The 18,946-nt window shown below is 35.9% G+C and overlaps 1 protein-coding gene across 1 annotated transcript in view; it reads left to right on the top strand.

Annotated features, from left to right (window-relative positions):
* Window positions 1–18,946, top strand: part of avl9 (AVL9 homolog (S. cerevisiase)) — a 29,976-nt gene that overhangs the window by 6,883 nt on the left and 4,147 nt on the right. Inside the window, exons 2-14 of the mRNA XM_043254045.1 lie at window positions 560–680; window positions 3,530–3,615; window positions 5,517–5,588; window positions 5,683–5,772; window positions 6,188–6,254; window positions 6,846–6,886; window positions 7,021–7,059; window positions 7,152–7,221; window positions 8,691–9,151; window positions 12,550–12,684; window positions 13,223–13,442; window positions 15,356–15,473; window positions 16,000–16,053. Of these exons, the coding sequence (XP_043109980.1) occupies window positions 560–680; window positions 3,530–3,615; window positions 5,517–5,588; window positions 5,683–5,772; window positions 6,188–6,254; window positions 6,846–6,886; window positions 7,021–7,059; window positions 7,152–7,221; window positions 8,691–9,151; window positions 12,550–12,684; window positions 13,223–13,442; window positions 15,356–15,473; window positions 16,000–16,053 (1,574 nt within the window). The remainder of the gene's footprint in view (window positions 1–559; window positions 681–3,529; window positions 3,616–5,516; window positions 5,589–5,682; window positions 5,773–6,187; window positions 6,255–6,845; window positions 6,887–7,020; window positions 7,060–7,151; window positions 7,222–8,690; window positions 9,152–12,549; window positions 12,685–13,222; window positions 13,443–15,355; window positions 15,474–15,999; window positions 16,054–18,946) is intronic.

Genomic DNA, 18,946 nt, shown 5'->3' with positions numbered 1-18,946 from the left:
GATGAATTGCGTTTTTTGACTCAAATTGGCTTATTGGAACACTATAGTGTGTAAACTTTTTTCCTGCGATATGAAAACTTATTAACATGGTTGTCAGCCTTAAACGTTATAATTGCTGCAGTGCAATTATTTTTGCAGTGCAACTTTTGATTGTGGTGAAAATAACAGTACTTTTTGTCAGTTATTTATATGGTGCATCAGGCAGCCATGTCCATTTCCGCCATCCTTCACATTCTTTTTGATTTTAGTGATCCTTCTCCATCAAGGCAAGCTAAATACGTTAAATACGTTACGCTAAATATGTGAATGCTCGCTCAATTTGCAGTTATAATACGGGTCGTTGGCATCGATTGTACACATGATGGAGTGATGGTGGACCGCTCTTGGAGTGAAAACAGCAAATTTTCAGACTTTAAAAAAAAATTAGCTCCTTGCTCCATTCAAAATTACATCGCTACACTCTCTTTCACTTACATACTCTGCTACACAAGGGGTCCTCAACCCTGCTCCTGTACTACTACCATCCAATAAACAGTTGTCTTTTTTATTTTTATTTCAGGTAGAATTCTCATATCCTCCCATTATTCCTGGGGCAGGTCATGACAGTAATACACTCCCAGAAGAATGGAAGTATCTGCCCTTCCTGGCATTGCCTGATGGAGCACATAATCATCAGGAAGGTAAACTATCAATTCTTACACTCTACAAAAAATAGTTTTTAAGTGTTTTTAACCTAAATTTCTAAGTTTTCAACTTTTAAATCATATATTTCTGGTTGGCCATTGCATTTATAAAATCAACAGATACTGTATATCTGTGATTGACTATATTGCTCAGTGCAGCAACATGTACCAAGTTGATGGTATTGGTTACATTTGTGTGATGGTACGAAATTTGCATGTTTGTCTTTAAAACATGTTAACACTACCACTGTAGGGGATCTTGAAATAGACTAAATAGGTTTCTTATATCTTCATTAGAGTTTTGGGTAATATTGAGGTGTTTAGGGTTTATGATTTGAGAGTGTATGTAGTGACTGCATTGCAACTTAAAGGGGCATATCAGTTTCTGGCTGATTATATGATTTGGAGCTACAACCTTTGAGTCGAAGAGTACTCAATGCCAGATAGAAAGCCTCTTAGGCAATGCTGTTTCCATGTCTTGCTCTTGGATGCTTTTATTTAGCTGCAAGTATCTAAACAAAAAGGTAACCCAAGAACCCCTGTAAGCTGCTTATTTAGTCTTCTCTGTTGAATGATGGGGCTGGTCTGTTAACCTCTTTATTTGATTGTTTGTTTGTTTTACTTTTTTAGAACCTCAGAGTTTTAGAAAACCTGCTGAATTTACATTAGAGTTATAGAGTTCTGGTTTGTTATAGAATTAGTATTTTTTTTTGACAAGGATTAATATCTTCAAGTTCATGGAAACGTCTTCAAACCTCTACAAATAGACAACTGCAAACCTTATATATATAAATTTGACATACGTTAACATCAATCAGTCAATTTATAACACCAGTCCAGTACTGGGATACATCGACCATTTGAAAAGGAAATAATGAGGAATTAATTAATTTGTGTCGTTTTTAAATTCTAGACTTTGTTGAAAATTAATTTTTAGATGTGGTGGTGTTAAAAACCAGTGGAGTTGTCTCCACTGCAATGTGTCAGAAAAACAGCAACTTTCCACTGTCAGTTATCACCCCAAACCTCTTAAAAATATTTAGGACAGTTTTATTGACTGATAAAAGAATATATAGACTATTATATTAAAGCACACCTGATGAAGGCTACATCTGTTTCAGTTTTTATTACCATTATTGTGGAGTATTGTCTTTTGATTCTTGTACCATAAATTATGTCAAGTTACATGAAATGTACACACCAACATTTTACTCTTGCAACAGAGCTGAATCAATCACATGATGCAGGAAACAATTCTGAATGTCCTTTTAACCTTAAACTCAGTTTCTCAAAATTATTTACTCGAATTAACCAGTTTTAATGGATTTAACTGATACCCCAAGCAAGTTTTAATAGCTCAACCAATTTACTCCCAGTTCAATTAGTCAGATCCAGATAATCTACTTAGCACATCCACCCAATTGTTCCACATTTGTGAGTGTCAAGTTACTCCAGTAATCTCTTTGAGAACTCCCCTGATTTATCAGGGATTAAATCAGGTTGGGGCTGATCCAGGTTGAATTAGATAAGGTTAGGTAGGTTGAGTTTATGCTCTAAAAATGTTTGTTTTGCAATTTTATAAAAAGAAAAGCAAGCCTTTTTCCCATAATGATAATTTTTTTATTATTATTTCTTAATATTTGGTAGCACCCCCTTTGAAAAAAATAACAATTCCTGTAACTATGAATGAGTTTCCTACATATCTCGACTGGAATTTTGCACCACTCTTCTTTAGCAAACTGCTAATAAATGTTATACGTTTCATAATTAGCCTATTTGTTACTTTGATGTTTAATCTTGTATATCTAAATTTATTAGATATTTTATATAGCATAATGTAGCCTATTTTTATTCATTTTTTTTTTTATAAAAGTTTTATGTTTTACTTTGTGTTGTGTTGTTGTCAAATGATGTCAAATTGCTGCTAAAATGTAAAAGTGAAACTAAAATATTTAAAAGCGAACTAAAGCGAGAAAAAGAGTGAAAACTCTAACAAACTAAAAGCAAACAACTGCTAGCTGCCGAATTAGCGCAAATTTAAAATTGAAATCAAAACACTTATGGTGCTTACAGGCTATTTAAACCCTAAGAAAAAGGAGAAAAAAAATTTAAAAGACGGAAAACCATGGTCACATGTCGATTAACTGGTGAGGAAATTCCCTGACCGTCACAGCTGTAGTAGTTGACACATGAATGTGTCCTATTGTGTGACAGAAAAATGTTGAAGATGAACCTCTCTCATGTTATTTGTAATTCTAAGAATGAAGATTAAATTTTTTTTTTATATTGGTCAACTACCCATATGTATTTACATATTTGTGTGTACAGCATATTTTTTTTCATGTATATGTAAATGTAAATTTTTCAAAACCTATACTGTAATTATATACATACTATTACCACGTAAACAAAAAAAAAATTGTGTGCGATTATACGCAATTATTCGTTTGCCAGTACTTCCTTATGTGCTCCTCTGTATGAATAGTCCTTGTGTTTCACTTGTGCTTGGTCAGTTATTGTATGTTATAGTAACTTTCTGCTCCTTGTGTCCTCCTTTTTTTGGCTCTTTGTCCTTGTTTTGATATTAAACTGCCTGTATTTAGATCCTCGACTCTGCTTGCTCTTTTACCACATATAACACATAGTATCCTGTTTGTGATCCTTTGTTTTTAGTTGGTTGTTCTTTAGTCTTGCTTGACGAAATGATTGATTTTCTTTGCTCTGTATCATTCAGTCAAGATTATTCATTTTGATGCTGATCTAGGATCATAGATATAATCAAAGTTGAATTGTATTTTCATATCTATTTTTAAACAGGATATTTATTTATGTTTCTTTACTGACAGATACTGTCTACTTTCATTTGCCCCCTCTGGATGGACAGCAGAAATGTGTTTATGGAGTTTCTTGCTACAGACAGATGGAGGCTAAGGTTTGTCCATAAATAATTTATACTAATTATTGTCAGAAAGAAAGAATGTTATTATGTTTGCTAATAAACCATTCGGCCCCTATACAAATTGCTTATTAGCATGCATATTACTAACATATTGGCTGTTGTTTTAGTACTTAATGTATAAAGCATATATTAATGCCTTATTGTATGACCCTATTCTAGATTTATTTGGCATACCAAAAGAACATAACATAACTGCTATAGCAACTACAGTACTTGCTGTCTATAAATAGCAATTTATGAGTAAGGGAAAATGCTGCAGGCTGACACCCTCTGGCTTCCTGCAATTACTTGATGTTACCCAATACACACAAGGAGTATACAGGAGTATACAAAGGGGCACTCCAAGGTGACGGCCTATGCCACCCATTACATTAGCCAGCATTCCCCTTCTGCTGTCCCCCAAAGCAGACAAAGAGCTGTTCAGAGTTCCTGATACTTTGGGTGCGGCCCACGTAAAGGTCCAGAGCGCTAACAGGGCACAAAAACGCAAGGGCTGTGTCTGTTTCCTCCAGTGGCAGCGCCTGCAGGTTCACCACCTGATCCTGAAAGGGAGTGGTGGGACCCTTGGGCACATAATCAGGTCTGTAACGTGAGAATCAGCCAGACCAAATTCAAGGCACAAATCAGTGATTGAGAATGAAAGACGAAAACTTCAGCTCAACCGAGTCCAGCAGCTTAAAGGGAACCCCGTAGTCTTGAGAGGATGCCGGAAAGGTCCCAAGAAGGTATGAGAAGCAGTTTAGAAGAATTTAACCTCCTCGCCCCTATGAGGAACATGATGATCATGTGATGATTCCTAAGGACCGTCTGTCTACTGCATTGTTATGGGCCGCAATGCAAGCAACATAGACTCGAGCGTTGGGGTAGGGAGTTCACCTCCAACCCGATGCCCTTGGCGGCCCGGATGAGCATGGCGGTCATGCCATGGATATGTGCTCGCAGTGTGGGCATGAACCATCCACGAACGCCTTTTCAGCTTGTTTACGGCCCAAGCAAGTAAGAAAGCGATTGTGTCTGTCATTAGAGATAAGGAAACTACCATACCCAGAAGCACATGGTCGGATAGACATCTTAAGAGACACTCTCAACGACCATGCAGCTTTAGGAAATTGTTCTTTTAGCTGGTAGCTCAGAGGAAGGACCGTGGCACAGTGCAGGCCTAGGGCATCCGCTGAATTGCTGGGGCTCTCTTGCAGCTCGACGTTTCTTCTTTTCTTCCTTCTTCAGCTCAGCAAGCAATCAGCTCAAAAGAAATCGGAATGAATGGTTGCACGCTGCCATTTTATATTCCCGTATGTACAGGGAAGTGGCCTCAGCATGTAAAATCCCCTCGGCAATTCTCCTTGTCCTTTCCTCTAAAACTCAGAGGTGATTGAGTTCCCAAACGGGACCCCATGATGTCGGTCAATAACATAACGTCATAGTGACTGACTGTAAGGAAACTGTTTACCTTTTCCTCATTTATTATACGCATATATTTCAATGAGCAAGCAAATTACCCCCTCCTCCACTCAGTTACAACAGCAAGGGCCTCCTGATTAGAGGTGTGCACAGGCTTTAAATTAAACCAACCTGGCATATACCTAAGATCGTCTGACCTGACCTGATCCAAGGGGCATAGTTACAAGCTTGAAGCCGAAATCATTTTCCCCCCGCAACAAATAGATTTTTTGTTTTGTTTTAGAAATGTTGTAGGCTAGGTAAAAAAAATATAGATTTTTACTACAGGGGGACTTTACTTTAATGTAAAATACTTTCCTTCGTCCAAAATCCTTTCTCCTTAATAAATTCATAAGCAGTCTTCTTTCTGATAGATACTGTAAAATAATCATATAACGTTTAATCTTATATTATTGTAATGTTTTGTATTGTAGGCACTGAAAGTACGAGAGGCAGATATCACAAGAGAGACAGTTCAGAAGAGTGTCTGTGTTCTCAGTCGATTGGTAAGACATGTATATTGCAGAGAAAGCTTTATTTACATAGCTATTATTGTAGCTTTATTCTGCAGATTATTAATGTGTTGTATTGTTGTTTCAGCCACTGTTTGGTCTGATACAGGCTAAACTTCAGCTCATAACTCACGCTTACTTTGAAGAAAAAGATTTCTCTCAGATCTCTATTCTAAAGGCAAGATCTTTCACACACATTTAATTGAACTAATAAAATGTTTTACACCTTATGAGATGCATAATATTTTTGTCAGATTTCTTTAAAGATGTAGAACTCCAGTCATAGCAACATTTAAAAATCTGTAATTGTTTAAAACTAAGAAACCCCTAGTAAACAATAAATTGTTAAACTCAATCATTAATTTAAAAAAAAAATGTACTTTATATGCCCACTTTCAGTGGGCCAAAGTAGACCAGAGTAATTATGGTTATCAATATATCTTTGAACAGTATTTTTATAGTAACTTATATTATAGTAACTAATCTGCTTATGTATTATGTTTTATAAACACAGATGTATTTATGAAAAAGACGCAGAAGCAGAGAATCATTCAGTGCACCTTTCATGTATTTTTGTTTTTGGTTCTTTGAAGGAGCTCTATGAGCATATGAACAGATCTTTAAGCTGTACAGCGCTGGAAGGATCACAGATTTATCTGGGTAATTAAAAAAAATACTTTTCACTGCCATAATTTAGCAATTCAAGAATCTGCCTTTCAGTAATATAATTCATTTAATAAATTACTTTGACCTCTAAATGGCAGTAATTGAATGAGGATAGTGTAATGTTCAAATTTACTTTTCAAATACACATTTGTGTTCTTATTGTGTGTGAATTACCGTATCAATGCATCCTACAAGTCCAAAATTAAAAGCCTTCTTAAAAAGTAAGTGTATGAAGCCTTTACTTTGCAACAATATATATATGAAAACTAAAGCTTTTCAGCATCTAGTAAACACTTTTAAATAAAGTCCATCTTTCCTTTTTACTTAAATTTTTTTTTGAGAATATTTATACATAAATGTTCTGCGTTATGGATGTCAAATTGGTTGCAAGTGATGTTTTTATGTTGTCTTTAAATGGTTTTTAGTAGTATTTGGATAACTAGTCAAAAACCAGTTATGAAATTGTTCAGCCAATGTTATTAATGGTGGTTTATGACTCTAATAAATAAATTGAAATAAATTTTGTCATAGCATACTTAACCATATCAATTTCCTATTTTCTGACTTTTTTCTTTTAAACCAAAGGTCTTTCTGCCAGAGATTTGATTCTGCACTTTAAACACAAGGTAAAGGACTGTATTCCTTCTTTTGAATTCTGTTTTATATTTCTGCATAATATATATTCGTTTTTAACTTTATTATTAAACTTGTAAGTCTACTTTTAATCTAAATGCTTGTCTTTTTTCTTTTTTTGCTGTAGGTTCTGATTCTCTTTAAACTGATTCTGCTAGAAAAGAAGGTCATTATTACATCTCAAAACACACCGGGTAAAGTGGGTTCTCATAAATGAGTCTAGATATAATTACACAAGTATTTCCTATCTCCCGCTAGATCCTATTTTACGTGAATCCAGTGAAGAAATTGGTTGAAACCCTGATGACAGTCCTGTCATTGTTTCCAGGTAAAAAGGTTGTGATCTTGTGCCAGATTTGTATTGGTCTGTGTCTTATTCTAGCTAAAAAATGGAAGCCCTGACCTAGAAATTGAGGAATAAAACAGCAACCTGACAGTAAAAAGATATTTAAAATGTCATTTATTTATCTAATACACATTAATTTGACTTTTAACTATACATTACTTGATCTATTGATCTGCTACTGTACCAGGGTTAGACTAGCTATACACTAGGACTTTTTTATTCAATTTGTGAGCTGGCTGTTGTGAATGTATGTAAATAATAGTGCTGTCAAACTAAATAAATGATATCATATATATAAATATATTTAATATATAAACCTAACATGTTTTTCTTAAATGGATACATGCATGTGTGCATATTTATATATACATAATAAATATACACAATACACACACATATATTATATGAAAAAAAAACTTTTACTTTGGTTGCGATTCATTTCTTGACAGCAGTCAATATACTGTATTATTACCCTGTAGAGTATGTCACGTCTTTTTAAAGGAATTATCATTTTACAGTATCAGTGTTTCATGTTAAGGTCTGACAGTCTCAAACTCATGTTTATATGCATAATGATAATGTGTTTAAATAAGCATAATGATAATTTACATAATTCCATAATTCATACGTATAATGATAATACCTGAGGGCTTTTACACAATGCTAGTTTCAGTGACTACCAAGGTAGGTTGGAATTTATATTAAGCAAACTTAAGAAGTTAAAATATTCTTTATGGTTCAGCACCATAGCTTATACTAAAAGTTTTTATTTGGGTAAAATTGTGATTGTTTGCTATGTAATCATAAACTTTGAATCAAACGGAGATGACAGTTCAAAGGATCTGCTGAATGTAATCTTATCTGGGTAGGATTTGTTGTTCATCCTTGTTCATGTATTGTCACTTTTATGCAGTTGAAAAACTCATACATCACAACTGAAACCACCAATTCAAATGGTGGTACTGATTACCAAAAGATTTGCTCTATTTGAACAACATAGGCACCTTGTCAATGTAAAGGTGTCAAACTAATTGCATATAATTGCATAACACACATAATATTTTTCGTATATAATTCGTAAAGACAGAAATATTCAGACCATTTTTTTCTCTAGTGTTTATTATTCTATTGCAACAGACCAGATTATGCTGTTGAAACAGCTCACAATAAATCACCCAAAACCTTTCATTGTTCTGTCAGTCTTTTTATTTGAGTTTCTGACTGGTCTATTCCCTAAAGTAACTTTTATTTCATGAAAGATGGCAGAGCTCCAGCCCATCAAGACATTACACTTCTATTTATTAATAATAATAATAATAAAAACTGCAACTAAATGGAATATTGTAAACAAAATCTTGTTCCTAATTTGCAAATTTTTTGGTGACAAAATGGATTTTTTTACCAGAATATTATTCAAAGGTTTTGTCAAGTTTTCTTTTTGTTTTTTTTAGGTATAATAGAGCATGGACTGGCAGATTCATCTCACTATCAGCCCCGGAAGAGCTTTTCAGATGACTTCAGTTCACCAGAAGTCATATCTGCAGATGAAGAGTCATTCACTATGTCCGCTACAGATAATACAGACATATCAAAAGATCTTGAGGGCAGGTATGATCGTGACCAGCCGGATCAGTCAAAGCCTTGTAACACCTCTTTGGAAACACACTACCTCCACCCTCATGCAGGAAGCTTGACGGACTCAGAGTTTGAATGGGAGAAGCTGGAGCCTCATGTAATGGATGAGAAGGAAGAGAAAGTAGACGCAGATCATTCAAATATGTTTGACACAGATTCAGGGCTGCCAATAACAGTACAGCCACAGTCGGCAACAGGACAGGGAACACTGACCTCGGGTCTGGTGTCTGGGTTACAAGAAGACCAGTATGGACTACCACTTGCTATCTTTACAAAGGTGGGAACAAAGAGCACAATCCACATCCAACATACTCTTAATGGCAAAACTCTACACTTGTTGAAGTTAAAGGGTTACTCCATAAAAATAATGACTTTATTTTTTCACAGCTGCTCAGCAGTTATATGTTTGCACTTCTGCCTTCAAAGAACCATAACTCATAGTTCAATCTGTTGGACACAGCTTTTTACTTAAATCTAATATTAGCATACAAGATATCAGACCAGACCAGCACTTTTACAGACATATAAAGTTTGATGCAGGTTAGGGTTGTGCCGATAGGCACATTCTCATATTAATGTATATAAGTATTATTATTATTATTATTATTATTATTTAACTATTTAACCTCACACATACACAAAAATAAGGTTTATCCTTTCATGAGTTTGTGAGCATATTTAGGACCTCAAAACTTTTGTCCAAGAAGAAGAATTTGGGTAAATTCAATAGGTTCCTCGCACCACCCCTTCTCGGGCCCTAAATATAGCCACAGATTTGCAAGTAATTATCAGGGTCTAAACAGTAAAGTATGAAGGTAGATTAGTATTTAACTTTGCTTGCTAATTTGATTGTGAGAATTTTTCATACTAATATTTGTGTTTGTAAATTGAAATTTACACTCACAGTTATGATGTAAACATCTGAATCTCTCAATTTGCACACACAGACAATAACCACAACATCCGTGTTTATAATTTAAAGTTGCAGATTAATAGTTATAATTTTGTTAAATGTCATTCAAGTAAACAAAATGACAAAGATAAATGTGTAAAGCACATTTACATTTTCCTTAGGTTTCTCTGTGAAACCACAAGTCGGCACTCACAATCTCTCAGATCTGGCAGTACAACCTCAAATCCTGGAGCTTTGATTTTTGTTACTCCTTTTGGTATAGTCCTGTTGCAAAATTCATTTGTGCGCTTGTAAATTCAGACGTAAGAGAGAAGAGCCAATGGCCTGCAGAGAGAAACTTTTTTTATGCATATGTATCAGTTATTTGTTCACTGAATATCCTTAGTTTTGCAGGATTTTAAGGGGTCTAGCACCTATTTTGATCGTTCCACCCATGCAACCCAAGCAACAATTAGTTGTGTAAAATAAAGTTAAGCCGATGTTACACCTTGTCTACACATACAGATGCAAGTGGAGCAGCCATCCAGTTTTTTTTTTTATTACATATCCCACCTTTAAGGGGATGCTCCTATAAGTGTCCTGTTTCAACACTGTCAGAAACACCTTTTGGTTTTGCTTAGTCCTCTCTACAGGCTTGGAATTGCAGTATTTACACAATTATCATATGGCCTGTAGGAGCCTGTAGCACTTACTAAGAAAACATAAGTAAATAATAACATTTTATTATATTTTTAAGTGAAAATTTTCATGCAATGAAATTCGGCAAGTGGTTAATGCATTCCGAGCCAATCCCTGTCAAACAGGTATAATAGGCGACAGGTTTTGCTGAAGAGCTGATAGGGCGTTCCTGGCCCTCAGCGATGGTTCAAGGTTGTGGCAAGGAGACATAACATTCCCTCTATTAGGGAATGAGGGTTACATAAGTAACCAAGATGTTCCCTATCTGTTAGTCACTATGAGTTATGTTGTGACAACAGATTGGGGTCCATGGAAAACACTACAACCTGAACCCCATCACAACCAGCAGCACTGTAAATGTTGGCAGGCAACTGTGTGTCAGACAAATGCTATGCAAGGTCTTAGCCTTCCCAACACTCCAAGCAAATTTGCTGACCTTGGCACCCGTGGGGGCTAAAGGTGAGTACATTGCTACTGGAGAAGTCAAGCCTTTGTTCCTGAGATGGAAATATTTTCTTAAGAGAAGGTATTTCAACTTTCAACGAAGATTGCTTCAAATCTTAATTTGTTGTTACAGTTTGACAGAACAAAGGGGATACCTCCCAGAGAAGGACTCTACAGTGGCCACAACCTGCCTGTAGGGAGGTGACATGTGGAACACTGCAAAGTTGGGGAAGTACACATATGTTGGTCTCTCAGGCAGGTCCTACCCAAGGAGAGGAGGAACTACTGACAGCAGAGTAGGAAAGACACAAGTTCACCCACAGGTGAACCTTATCGTGGAAATACACATATAAGATCACCAGGGTATCAACCATATGAACACCTAACCCAGTGCAGGGGCTGGCTAGTGAGCCAGGCAAGCTAACACCAACACTGGGCCTGGAATCAGACTGCTCCGCCAAGTGTGACTGCCAGGGGTGCTAGGGAATGCTAGACCAGTGTTTGCTGAATGGGAAATTTGACTGGGAGAGGAGGAGTTTACATCTCCCTGTCAGGGAAAATGGCGCAGCAAGTGAGACACCAACCAGTCCCTACCTGTTACTCAAAATACGGGAAGAAACTGGCTTAACACTTATATTGTAAAAATATGCAAAGGTGTTCCGTGTCACCATCCCCGCATTTCTACAGATGTTTGCTGTAGAACATGCGCCAACATATGGGAGAAGGCAACACTCTGAAATGGAGTGAGCCCTCATTGCCAGGGGGCACTGCTCGCCATGAGAATGGTACACCCAGACGATAGCATCCACCAAACAGTGGGCCAACCTCTATTTGGAGACAGCCTTCCCTTCTGCTGAGCTCTGTAACAGACAGAGAGCTGCTCAGAGCTTCTGAGGCTCCAGGTGTGGTCCACATATGGCTTATACGGGACACAGCAACAACAAGGCTGGACCACCTGGCACCCCTCAGGAACCTCACAATGAGATTTTGCTTTCTGAGGGACCAGCCGTCCACTGCATTGTGATGTGGTGCGATAGCAGCCACATGCATTTTCATGTAGAGGGCAACAGCCTACACTCCAACTTCTCCTGCAGAAAAGAAAGCACTACTCCAATCAAGCATCTTCAGGGGTCCTCTCTGTGAGAGAAACACCAATTAGTGAACAGACTCCACTATACAGTGCACAGGCCTGCCTCGTAGAGGGGGCTCTGGCCTGAGTAATAGTGTCTACCACAAGTGGTCACACCTGTAGCCTTGTTATACCCATCTGATGGTGGTGGCTTGGTTTGTGTTAACCACTTGCCAAATTTTATCGGCGTTTTCTCTTAATCAGAGAGAATCAGGGCTCCGAGCAATTGATTTATTTGATTGATTTAAACTGTAATCACAGTTTATTAGTTATGCAGTACATTAGTCAATCATAAAAATTCAATTAAATAAATTGCCAGGAAAAACTCCTTATGATATAAAATGTAAGGAGACTCATAGAATAGCAAAGTTAACTTGAAAGATTTCAACAAGAATGAGAATTCTTCTACTAGCTTAGTCCTAACTGTTAACCAAACCTTGACCATTGGATTAATCATGTCAGTTTGATTTGTTTGACCTTTTGACTTCATTGCCCTTTGTCCTTTTTTCAGGGTTACTTGTGTATGCCTTACATGGCACTCCAACAGCACCACCTGCTGTCAGACATAAGTGTTCGAGGTTTTGTTGCTGGAGCAACCAACATCCTCTTCCGTCAGCAGCACCACCTGAGTGATGCCATCGTGGATGTGAGTACATGTGCTTTTTTGTCTTGCTCCGTAATCAATATTATAGAGGCTGAATCTCCAAAGTTAGTTTCTTTATTGTAATACAGTCCTAAAAGTGATCCTGTCTGAAAACATATCTTTACCCCCAAATTATATGTAAAATAATTTCAAATAATGTACAGTCTACAGCATATATGGCAACACTTCCTTTGATTAAAATATGTATTTCCTTAATTATCCCTAATATAAGTAATTGAAATTAATATACTGATCTGACCCTTTTTTTATTCAAAAGTTTGTGACAAATACATGTTATTGTATGAGTTATTGTATTGTATTAGTTTCAGGTTTTTGTATTATATCACACTGTGGTGTGTGAAATGATGACAGCATTGATAAAGCACAACTTTCTTAGAGCTTTAGCCCTCATTCATCCCTATATAACACCTTTACTACCACTGAACATTTTAACACATGGGGCTGTTTAAAACCAAATATCTTCTTCTCAGTTATTCTGTATCTTTTTAGCATTAATTGTTTTAAATGTGCCTGTGTGCAGGTGGATGAAGCTCGTATTCAAATCCATGACCCAGAGTTACGCAAAATGCTGTATTTAAGCACAGCTGATCTACGATTCGCTGATTATCTATTAAAAAATGTCACTGAAAACAAAGAAGATGTGTTTCTGGATGGGACAGGCTGGGAGGGTGGAGACGAGTGGATACGGGCACAGTTTGGCCTCTATGTCCACTCACTGTTATCTTCTGCTCTACAACAAGGTACATTACAACACACAAATACAGTACACTTTTTTTTCAATTGTATTTAAAAAAATTTAAAGCAGTCATATGATGGGATTTCAATTTGCATTTCTCTTTGGAGTGTTATAAGCTCTTTCTGCATGGATCCCTATAGTTGCAAAGTCTCAAAACTAAAGATATATTCTTTATCAAATGTAAAACTCGACCACGCCCTATTTAAACATGCACCCACATGTCTACATCACTGTGTGGGAGGACTTGCATAACACTGGCCAAATGTATATGCAAATAAAAAAGATGGAACTATTATTCTTGCTGTAGTGTTGATGCTGGCGCCATGTCATGAAGACACTGTGCGTTTCGTTGTAAAAGTGAAACTACTATGTATGGCCTTCTGTGGTTAAAGCAATAGTTTACTCAAAATTGAAAATTCTGTCATCATTTACAGTACTCACTCTCAAGTAGTAGGTTTGGAACCTGTATGAGTTTCTTTATTTTGCCAAACACAAAGAAAAATATTTTGATTAAAGTTTGTAACCAAGCTGTTTTGGGTCTCCATTGACTAACGTAAGTCAATGGTGACCCAAAACAGCCTGGTTACAAACTTTCTTTAAAAATATGACGAAATTTTTATTTTGGGTTAACTGTTCTTTTAAGTTATCTTTACAACACTGTTCCATAATGGTTCGACCCAAATATTAATGTGTGTAGTAGGGCAATACGGTCATTTTTCATATGATGCACAATATTATCATGTATGGGTGGGTGGGGGCAGGAAAGAGACTCTCTGTACTTGTCACAGGCTATTTCTTAACTGTTTGGTGATTTTAAATCACTTGTGCGTGTGAGGGCGAGAGAGAGAAAGCCTGGAAGCACCAAAAGGATTGCACACATCTTACTGTGATAAGGTATCAGTCTAAAAATCAGTTAAGGTGAAAATCAAAAGCAGATATATTTATAAAGAGCAACAGTTTGACACTAAATATTGGACATAAATGAACATGTTAAAGATAAAAGTATTTTCAGATTTTCCTAAGTTCATGTTTTTAGAGTGAAGTTAAACTAAACGGATTCCTAAGTCATACAGAGCTCCATACCCTCGCCCTATGACAAGCCCTGTTTTAAACTGATAACTGTATTATTAACTGCATATTTTTTTCTTATAACAATGATGAAGTATAAACGTCAATGATTTTTGTTAATGTGCTGTAAAGAAACAAAATGCTGGTGACAGTGCATTTTTTTCATGTCCATTCATAGCTGTTGAAGAAAAGATACCTAAAAGATGTCTCTTTTAGCACTTTTGACAAAGCAAAAGTGCTTTGTTGTTTCTCTGATCACAAATACGCACACGTGGTGTTATGTTTACACGGCACAGTGCAACTCGACACATATTAAGCACCAAGTCATAATCAGAAATTATGTCCCCAATGGATGCTACAAATGCCTCATTTGTAAAGGTAATTTTTCTTTTAGTGTCATCGTGCTGGGACACACAATGAATCATCAAAATATGGTATTCAGGTATTTGGCCAATCACAATGCCCTGGATAGCTGGCCAATCAAAGCACACCTCGCTTCTCGGAATGATGAGCTTTGTGAGCTTACAGAAGTGATAATACATAATGTACAGAATGTATAAAATGTTTTTAAACCCTAAACTGCATAAAGACATTGCACTACACCAAATACACAAAATAATGTTCTTTTTTAGCAACATCATATGACTCTATAACATGTGTTGCAATACAGTGACAGACAGTCACAGTCATACAGTTGCACTTAAACCTAGTCTCCAATTTACCTAAACTGCATGTCTTTACATTATTGTGGAAATCAGAGTAAAACTCATACCAACATAGTAGATGCAACTTGCATAATTTAATGGCTTTCTTTCTGTGAGCCAAGAGTGTTTTTTTTTTTTTTTGTAGATCATGAACGTCTATTGGCAGATTATGGAACTGCATTCACATCCGCCTGGAAAATCACACACAACTACAGAGTGTGGATCAGCAATAAGCATCCAGCCATGGCCAATATCACACCAGGGTATGACAGTGGAGATAAACAAAGTAGAGACAAATCAATTTGAATTAATAGCATCTGTTTGTTTTATATGTGTGTGTGTGTGTGTGTATATATATATATATATATATATATATATATATATATGTGTGTGTGTGTGTGTGTGTGTGTATTGTAACATATTTACTGATTAATAGAGCAATAATAGATTCAATAATTTCATGTTCATTTGAAGAGCATGTTTATCTACACCCTCCCTCAACAACTAACTAAACAATTTTTGGTAAAACATTTTTAAGTTTTGTCATCTTTTATGCTTCATTAGCATGCGATGGTCAGTTGGCTGTGGCTTTGCAAGTCATGTTGGCGATTTTTAACTAACCCCAGTAAAATTTTTGTTACACTTTCGAAGGCAGGCGAAGCATATTTCTTTGAGGGAAAAAAAAAGAATAATTTTCAGCAAATGTTAATGTACCTTTTTTTAACAGATGACAATAACACAGGAAATTTTAACTTTGAATATTATTGACTAGTTTTTTGTGTTCCCTAGCCATCCATTCCAGGGTCAGTACAGTGTGGCTGATATGAAGATCCGCTTGTCACAGTAAGTGTTGCACACTCATTATGTGTTTGTTTACATAATTTCAACTATTACCAAGCCTTTACTATCCCCTACTCTTTTTTGCATGTTCCTAGGGGTGGGGTTTATGTAAATGCACGGGTTTGTGCAACAATTAGCTTGTTGCAATCCCTAAAACCCATTTTTGTTAGCATTACATTTTAAAAGACAGATATGAGACCTCTAAATCATGAATAGAAGTCACATTTAAATATTATTAGAAACTAAAGCAATGCCTGTGCAAGCATTATGATCTCTGCAGCAAGCTCTTTGAAAGCTTGTGAGAAGAGAAGTTAAAATAAATGCAGTGCTAAAATGCTGAAAAAGAATGCACAATATTTTCTATGTAAATCTTACTTGTAGTAGGCTAGTATGGGAATGTTATATTAACAGTATTGGAAATTCTTCATTTTAACTCTTTGTAAAAAAGCCCAGTTTTTGAAGACAACACATCCGAAAGTCAGTTCATCCAACATGCCAACAGTGACATGTTTTAACGCTCATTCCACAAAATGGGTGCCTTTTCATCCCTAAAGAAAAAATATACATATAAATACATACACATATAAACATATACATGCTCAACAAATAAATTTCAGAACATAAGAATACTATGTATTCTTTCATCAATATTACATCCAATTAAAGTCAATTAAATATTATTTTAAAGAATTTAAATAGCTTTTATGCTGATATGGGTTTTCTGGCCTCTCCCTCACTATGATTTTTCTTTTTCAGCAGGAATGTTAATTTGGAAAATTATCATATTTGCATATTGTTTTAAATACAGTATTATTGCTGAGAAATGTTTCTGGCATAAGTAAGCATTTTATCTGTACAAAAAATAAAACATTATTAGTGTCCCCTCATGTCAACCCTTGTAAAGTATTGGTACATTCAATACATTCATATATTTAATAGAAATAATATCTACAAATAACATCCTTTCAAAGTGTACAATCTGCTTTTGTGATCTTGACTATTAGCTAGCAATTAGTAAATTAGTTTGAAGTCATCATGTTTTGACATGTTGGGAACAAGGATGACATAGATGTTTTCAAAGATTGTCTGTGTAAAATTCTAATATGTTTAAAGGTCACCCTGTGTGTATTATTGTTAAGATAATGTCTATATCATTCAGTGGAATATGAGCATCAGTTACATTTTTAGTTAGTGTTGTTGGCAGTTAGGGGCCAAGCCCTGAGGCATTTGTTATTTTTATAGTCTATAATGGTGAATGGTGATCTGACCAACTTTGGGATCTTTAGGACAACTCTCTAGTGCCACCACCAGTCCAAATATTCAACATTGAAATGGTAATAAACTCTTGAACTGCTTATTATTAAAAAATTATTTATTAAATTAAAAATATATATATTAAACACCTGATTCATCTACATTTGCACAGTTTGTCATAGATTCAAGAGGATGAATCCTCTTGATCTTGGTGTTTATGGATTTTAAAATTTGTCATAAATTTTGAACCATTTGACATATTTGCTCAAGACATATGTGAATGCAGCATCACCTAGTGTTCCAGAGACAAAAGCTTATAATGTTTGAAAACATTTTGTTGTGCTTATATAATTTATTTATATATTATTTATATAATTTATTTGTGTTATGCCAGTTTTGACTTTGTTTCACAAGTCATTTTCCATCAGCGTGTCTCTCCGCCATATTGAAATAAATGAAAAACAAAATTTTGCCCAATTCTGCTTTTTATTTTAGACTGAGCTGTACAGAAATTACTAAACAGATTTTGGATATTCACTACCATTCCCATATGATATTTGATATTTACAATAATCTTAAAAACAACTCTTAGAAATGTAATGTAAATCTTATGTAAATCAACAATGAACTGACCTTAACTGAAATAATTACTGTTCACTATTGTCATACAACCAAACAGTAAAATACAATTTAAAATGGTAAAACTTTACCGTATCATGTAATGAGCATAATGTGCAGGTCCTTGCACACTGAGCCAGATTTTTTAGATTCAACATCTTTTCTTATCAAAATGCTTGTTACAGATGCAAAAACACAGAAAATCGAACTTTTTATATATATTTTTTTTAATGTGCAGAAATGTCAGACTCTGTGTGCTGTTTCTCTGGCTGTCGATCACTCTGCCAAAGCAAGCAAAGTTTATGTTAGTTCACCCAAAAGTGAACATTCTGTCAATCAATCAATCAATCATTTTTATTTATATAGCGCTTTTAACAACACAGGTTGCATCAAAGCACTGTACAGTATAATGACAGGGATGTATAGTGACGAGAGTGACCAGTTTCTTATTAAATGCAGAGACGGTCTCTGTAGTCAATTCAACGATAGTCACTAGAAGTTAAGTGTCCCCAACCAAGCAAGCCAGAGGCGACAGCGGCAAGGAAACAAAACCCCATGCATACAGAATGGAGAAAAAAAAACCTTGGGAGAAACCAGACTCAGTTGGGGTCAGTTCTCCTCTGACCGGACGCCCAGCACTTAACTTCCAGTTCAGTTCAATGATTCTGTCATTAATTACTCACTCTCGAAAACAGTATTCTCTTAGATTCGTTCTGTCCTGTATTTATTGTGAAATTAACTCCCTGCTCTATCCCCTTCCACCACCTCCCACCACCTCAATATCAGCTGACGATTTTGCCACATTTTTTACAAACAAAACAAAAGCGATCAGTAGCCAGTTCTCAGCCCCCCCAACGCACAACCCTCAACCAACCGCATCGACTACCGATTCCTCCACTTTCTCCTTCTGCTCCCTCACTGAGACAGAAGTATCCAAACTTCTCCTCTCCAGCCATCCAACAACATGTCCGCTAGACCCCATACCCTCTCATCTTCTGCAAGCAATCTCCCCCACTGTCTTGCC

Source organism: Puntigrus tetrazona, chromosome 12 (genome assembly GCF_018831695.1).
Source record: "Puntigrus tetrazona isolate hp1 chromosome 12, ASM1883169v1, whole genome shotgun sequence".
Taxonomy (NCBI): Eukaryota; Metazoa; Chordata; class Actinopteri; order Cypriniformes; family Cyprinidae; genus Puntigrus; species Puntigrus tetrazona.
Note: the sequence above shows the minus strand (reverse complement) of the source record. Positions and strands in the feature narration are given on the sequence as shown.